This window comes from Aegilops tauschii, chromosome 7 (assembly GCF_002575655.3).
Source record: "Aegilops tauschii subsp. strangulata cultivar AL8/78 chromosome 7, Aet v6.0, whole genome shotgun sequence".
NCBI lineage: Eukaryota > Viridiplantae > Streptophyta > Magnoliopsida > Poales > Poaceae > Aegilops > Aegilops tauschii.
The window spans coordinates 78262414-78269335 of record NC_053041.3 but is presented as its reverse complement, the minus strand read 5'-3'; the positions used below and the strand labels follow the sequence as shown (position 1 = coordinate 78269335).

Below are 6922 nucleotides of genomic sequence, written 5' to 3'. Positions count from 1 at the left end.
TTAATCCCCTAGGTTAATGAACAAAAAAAATATCAGATTGATTACTTCACACGCGGCGAAACCCATAACCTAAATGTTCCTTCTCGGCATGCACACAGGGTTCTGCATACACATATAATTGTCACTAAATTTAAATACACACTACTGTTTCTCCCATTACAACGCACGGGCATTTGTGCTAGTACTTAATAATGTCCTTCAAAAAAAAATGTATCGCAAGTGACAACATGCATTTGTAATTTATATGCTAAGACCTGGGCCTGGCCACCAGAGTAGTTTATTTTAATTTGAAAACGCAACACACATTTGGGGGGGGGGGGGGGGGGGGGGGAGGGGGTGAAAACACAACACAATTGCAATTCAAAGATACATAGATGAAGCAAACTTCTGTAATATGAAAAAAAAAGGACAAACTTGCAAAACCAGGTAGATGGTTTCGTCAACTAAGTTTCCGCAGGCTGTAGGTGGAGAGTCGCATGCAACTGCAGATCCTCCTTCTTCCTAGCAGTGATTCCCATGGTCTCTGTCATGTCAATATCACCAGGAGAAGTGCCATCTGGGAGAGTCCAATCAAAATGAAAAAGAAGGCTTGCGAGAGCAAGCTCCGCAATGGCGATCCCAAACAGCATCCCAGGGCAAATCCGACGCCCGGCGCCGAACGGTATAAACTCAAAGCAGTTGCCTTTATAGTCTGTCGCGCTAGCCAAGAATCTATCCGGAACGAATGCATCCGGTTCGTCCCAGTATTCCGGGTCCCTAGAGATAGCCCAAGCATTCAGCAGGACCGTAGTGCCTTTGGGCACGTCGTAGCCGAGAATTTTGCACTGTTCCTGGCACTGCTTGGGCAGCAAGAATGGCCCAGGTGGGTGCAATCGCAAGGTCTCCTTGATGATACAATGCAAGTAGCTCAGCTCGCCTAGACCCTCCTCGGTTACCTTCTTTTGCCCCATGAATGCTCCCCTGACCTCAGCTTGTGCCCTAGACATGGTGCTCGGCCTTCGCATCAACTCCGCCATGGCCCACTGTAGAATTGTAGCTGGCGCCTCGCTCCCCGCGGCAAAAAGATCCTGTGTTTTTTGCTGCTGGTGAAACGTGGATTGCTACGATAGAATAAACATATGTACTGCTGTACGTACGTAGCATATAGTATATCACAGTTAAGGCAGCATGCGTCAAAATGACTTACGAAAATCACCACTTTGAGGTTGTCCATGGTGAGGGGGAACTGAAGGTCGCCATCTCTCTGGATCCTCAAGAGGACATCGATGATGTCTTGTTCCTGGTGTGCTTCCTCCGAGGATCTCCTGTCGAGATGCTCATCGATGACGTGTCCAATGAACGCTAGCACGGAGTCTCGAAACACCTCGGCCCTGTGCAACGTGCCGCTGAGGGCGCGCACTAGCCTCGACGATGGAAACAGGTCGGGCAAGGTGAAGCCACCGACGACCTCGACCGCCTCATCGACATAGTGTAGCAACGTGTCGTGCTCCTTAAACCGACCACCCATGATGCAGTGCACCGTCGCATGCGTCACGTATGTGGCGAGCATCTTACTCAGGTTCACCACCTCCGACGACTCGGATGAGTCGTCGACGATGTACCGGATGAGCCGGGTCACCTCCTCCTCGCGGATGGGCCGGAAAGAAGTGATGTTCCTGGCGCCGAGCAGCTCCAGGATGCAGATCTTGCGAAGCTGCCGCCATTCGCCACCGTACGGGGCGAACGCGATCCCCTTGCCGCGCTCGCTGAGGACCTTGGCGGACGCGCTCAGCGGCCTAGTGCAGAAGATGTGGTCGTACGTCTTGGTGATCTCTTTGGAAGCTTCCGCCGTGGAGGCGACGATCACCGGAACCTCGCCGAACCTGAGGAGCATGAGAGGCCCATGGCGTTGAGAGAGGTCCCGTAAGGCACGGTGTGGCAGGGCGCCTAGGAGATGGTGGAGGCTGCCGATGACAGGGAGCTGCCATGGGCCAGGAGGGAGCCGAAGAGCGCCATTGCTAGAGGTAAGGGAACCTCTATAGATCATCATCAAGTATACAAGGGGAAAAAGAGCTACTAACAAATAGTAGTATGCATCGTTGTCCATGATCTGCTACTCTGTATTGTCAGCCGGGATTACCATTTAATTTTGCGGGGGTCGTCAAGTGCTTACAATATATATAGGCCGCGCGTTGCTGCTGTTGTTGGTCTCGGATTTTTAATAATAATGGAGTTTAAAGCGCATTTGTCACTTCCCACTGGTAAATAAAAGCCCTTTAGTCCCGGTTCGCAACAGCCTTTAGTCCCGGCTGTGGAACCGGGACTAAATATGCGCGACTAAAGACCCCCTTTAGTCGCGCCTCTTACGGACCGCGACTAAAGGCTTTAGTCCCGGTTCTTATGGCTGACCGGGACTAAAGGCCCGTCCACGTGGACGCCCGTGGTCCGTCAGGGCGGAGGACCTTTAGTCCCGGTTCTCGTGGCCACCCGGGACTAAAGGGCTCCTCCGCAGGTTTAGGGTTTTAACCCCCCTAAACCTGGTTTCTTTTTAGTTTGGAGTGTTTTATTTCTTTTATATTATATTTTGTGTTTTATTTTAATTTCATAAAGTTTCAGTACACATATTCTACGCTACTATATACATGCATATAAAATTTCAAACAAGAAGAATTCAAGAGGAATATATAATATATATTCAATCTCGGGTGACCATATACAACTTCGAACAAGTTTCCATACACAATTAGGATGGATAACCATATACAACTTCGTACAAGTTTCAATCTCGGGTATGCATATAAATTTCTTCGTCCTCGGTATAGTGTTCTCCTTTAGGATTGATGACTTCCCTCATGAAAAATCCTGCTAATTCTTCTTGAATTGGTCGGAAGCGAGCTTCTGGACTAAGCCTCCTCCGCAAGTTATCCGTCGCGTTCCGCACGCTATCCGATGCCTTCCGCTCAGAGGTGTGTCTCCGGATGTTCTCACAAACATAGTATCCACATAGATTGGTCCCCGGTGGCTGCTTATCCACATTAACTAACCTTCTGAAATCTAGCTCATGTTTGAATTCACGGACAATTTCTTCTGAGAACCGTCTCCAAACCCTACAGGGCAAAGAAAATTAAATGAACAAGGGAGTTATTAGTTACTTGATATTAGAAAATGAACGAAAGAGACCGATCGATATAGAGCTCAAATGATTGAAAATAATTACTTTTGCAGCATTTTTCTCATGTCGGCCCAACGCTTTGGATCCGAATCCATAGAGTCCATGATTAGAACTCTGGAGGTGTGAAGTTCAATATTTAGCAGAATCCAGTGGAACCTGCGGACACGTTACATGCACAGTCATGCATAACTCATCGATTAGACATACCATGCATGGAGTAAACAAAAGAGAATGGGCACAAGAGAGAAACACTCACCCAAAATGGTAAGGAAATAGAATATGACTTTTGAGTTGATGCTTTCTAAGAAACTTGTACAAGTCTTTCTCCACGTCTTCGGGGTGATGTTGTAACACATGTCCATTAACGATATGTGGGTCAATGAACCCAACATCATGGATGTTTCTTATTTTGCATTCCCAAATCTTCAATCTGCATAATAGCGTACGCAACAATATAGTTAGGACAATATATATATATATAGTGCAGGCAATGAAGAACGAGATGAGGTAGAAATAAATCACTTACAGAACGTAGCAACTCAGCATAGATTTGTCGAGGTCGCGCAGATTGAACAGCTGGAACAATTCACTCATATGAACTTCTACAGAGTACCGTTTGGTGTGATGCTCATCTGTAACATCCGCATAAATATATTCTTTGTCGGCCCATGTTATGAATTGCTTGTACCAACGTAGCAGATTTCGCATTTGTGGTGGTAGACTCTTTTCCCGCGCAGGCTCGACGAGAGGCCCATTCCGCACATATTGTAATGCTATCTCACATACTGGCGCATCCTCAAGGCCTAAGAAGGCACGAAGAGTCAAACCCATCTCGGACGCTTGTTTCATGGCACTCGCTACAGTCAATCCAAGTGTTGCCGCAACTGCTATGATCTGGGGGTCCTCTTCCGGACCGGCTTTCACTATGAGCGGGGGGATCGATTGTTTCTTTTGCATCCCGAGCTGGTCAACTTGTTTCCCGCTTTTTTTACTTTCTTCTTTCTCCTCCTTCAATATTTTTGCTTGCCTACGAAGTTCATGTCCATAGTCGTCAGGCATATTCAGCTCGGCTTGGGACGGTGTCGTCAAAAAATCCTTAGCCCACTTCTTTTGCTTCTCAGTGAATACTTGCTTGGGCTCAAGCTCTTTTTTCGCCTTCATATCCGCCTTCCATTTCTCATAATCAGCAGACGCGGCCAATTTGGTTTCAGCTTCACTAAGTTCCCCAGGCCTTGGGAGGAGAGGCTTCAGTGATGGCTCCAGTACCCTTGTGGTCTTAGGTACATAAGGGTCCGGGTTAATAGTCCAGGAGCGGGTTTCCTTGCTGTCCGCCTGCTTCTGCTTCTTCGCCGGAGGTGGATTGGGGGGCGTCGTACCCGCCGGAGGAGGATTGGGGGGCGTCGTACCCGCCGGAGGTTGTGGATCGGGGGACGGCGTCGAATGGCGTGAAGGAGGTGTAGGTGAACCACCACGACCACCACCACCGCCACCACCGCCACCACCACCACCACCATCGGAGGGGGGTGGACTTGCTAGCCTTGGCCCCTCGCCTGGAAACACTATGTACTTCTTTTTCCATAGAATGAACTGGCGCTTGACATCTCCAAGTCTTCTCTCCCCTTCGGGTGTAGGTTTGTCAATCTCCAGGTCCTCAAACCCTTGGACTATGTCTTCCACCGTGACACGAGCATAGCCATATGCAATGGGGTTGTTGTGGTGGAGTGCTCCAGGTGTACAGGGTAAAGCACTGCCGCTAGCTACCTTCGTGGAAACGTTCCCCACGGGATAATGTAGATCACATTCTTTCATCTCCTTTACATCATCCACGGGGTAGTGAGGCTCCGGTGCACGAATCTCGATCATCGGTGCACTAGCACCAGGCGGGGCATCCATGGAAGCCACGCTGCTTCTCCGCTACTGGCTTCCGCGATCTGCTTCATGATCTTCATGCGGCCCTGCAGCCGATTTTTCTTTCACTAGTTCATGCACGGTCTGCTTCAACTCATGGAGTTCCGATGCAAACTTCGTCATAAGATCTGCATCCCGGTCCGTCTTTCTCTTACGGCTTCTGTAACAGTACGGGTCATTGTCCTGGGAAAACCCTACTTTCCACGAAACTTTGCCTTTGCCTCGTACACGTCCTCCGTGTTCATCATTCCCGAGGGCTGTTGTCAGTGCGTCTTTCTCTCTGTTGAACTTGATCAAGCCCTCTTGAGCTTGGGTCATTGCGTCAATAAGGGCTTGGGTGGGAGCAAACTGTCTCTGCCGGTGAACACACACCCCTGTCTCCGGGTCTAGCGATCCCCCATGCCCGTACCACCAGCTTTTGGCCCTTGGGTCCCATCCCTCTGTACCTAGAGGGATTCCTCGCACCCTCAGGTCCTCCTCCATCTTCTGCCACCTAGGCTCCGAAAGGCGGTATCCTCCTGGCCCCATAATATGATGGAACTTTTTCTTACTCGCATTATCCTTATTTTTTTTCGATATTTCCTTGAAATGCTCCGATTGCTTTTGCCTCACAAATTCTGGCCAATCATCTTTCAGTTTCTCATGTTGTCCATTGAAATCCGGAGTCTTGCCCTTGTTGACATAGTCACGGGTTAAATTTTTCTTGAAGTTCCGGAATGCTTCGCCCATCTTCTGAAGAGCGAACTCTTTAACTAGCCTCCTCCTCTGACGTCCACCCGGAACCTCGTTACCGAATTCATCGACTTTGTTGTATTCCGGAGGTAGAATGAAATGTTCCATAAGCTTTCTCCAGCAATCCTTTTTCGTTCTCTTGTCGACAAAACTGAAACCAAGACGTGCCTTCTTTGGCTCCTTCCATTCCTGGACGGTGATCGGGACGTTGTCTCTAACAACGACTCCGCATTGGTTGATAAACTTTGAGGTGTGCTGTAGGGGCTTGCCGGTTTCACTGACAAACTCAATGGCATATGTTTCTCCTGTTTTCATCGCCTTGGATTTGCCACGCTTTGTCGTACTCGATCCGGAGGGCTAAAAAAAGAAAGAGAGTCGCGCGCGTTAATACATATGTATTCACATTTCAGTAAGTTTGTATCACGAGAGGCTCAATGTATATATATACCTCGCCGGAGGTGGTTGCTACTTGCAATTCGAGATCGTCGGTTGTTGACGGTTGACCTCCGTCGACAATGTCCGTTCCTTCACCTTCTTGATCATCGACAATCTCTGTTCCACCGTCAAGGTTCAGAAAAGAAGAGACTACATCCTCTTGTTGCTCATATTCTGAGCCCGGCACATAAGGAATCTCGTTGTTGATGATGTCCATTAAATAACGTTCAGCCTCCGGATCCCTAAGCGGCTCGGTTCTATCGTCCGCCATATGTCACTCCTGCATGTAGTAAAAATTCTTTAAGTATAAAGGAATTAAAAAATAAGATTAAGGGGACATAGAGGAGGAGGAATTAAAAAAATAAGATTCTTTAAGTAAAAATTCTTTTTTTTCTTCTTCTTCCTTTCTTCTTCCTCTTTCTTCTTTCTTTCTTCTTCTTTCTTTCTTCTTCTTCCTTTCTTCTTCCTCTTTCTTCTTCTTCCTTTCTTGTTCTTCCTTTTTCCTTTCTTCTTCTTTCTTTCTTCTTCTTCCTTTCTTCTTCTTTCTTTCTTCTTCTTCCTTTCTTCTTCTTCCTTTCTTCTTTCTTTCTTCTTCTTCCTTTTCCTTTTTTCTTTCTTTCTTCTTCTTCCTTTCTTCTTCTTTTTTTCTTCTTCCTTTTTCTTTCTTTTTTCTTTTGGTTTTCATTTGGTTTTCAT

General features: G+C 47.6%; 1 protein-coding gene across 1 annotated transcript; it reads right to left on the bottom strand.

Moving 5' to 3' along the window:
• Nucleotides 1-351: 351 nt before the first annotated feature.
• On the bottom strand, nt 352-2095 carry LOC109754417 (premnaspirodiene oxygenase-like). Its single transcript, XM_020313328.4, has 2 exons — nt 1187-2095; nt 352-1067 (listed from the first exon to the last, which is right to left on the bottom strand). Exons 1-2 carry the CDS (start codon nt 2084-2086, stop codon nt 444-446), a joined length of 1524 nt encoding a protein of 507 aa, XP_020168917.1. The 5' UTR covers nt 2087-2095; the 3' UTR covers nt 352-443.
• Between the last annotated feature and the right edge of the window lie 4827 nt (nt 2096-6922).

What these genes read in the sequence shown, in the direction of transcription:
- LOC109754417 (XM_020313328.4), bottom strand. Translation starts at nt 2,086, where the DNA reads ATGGACAACGATGCATACTACTATTTGTTAGTAGCTCTTTTTCCCCTT. An exon ending in ACCTCAAAGTGGTGATTTTC is followed by an intron (nt 1,068 to 1,186) that starts GTAAGTCATTTT and finishes CAAAAAACACAG; the next exon opens with GATCTTTTTGCCGCGGGGAG.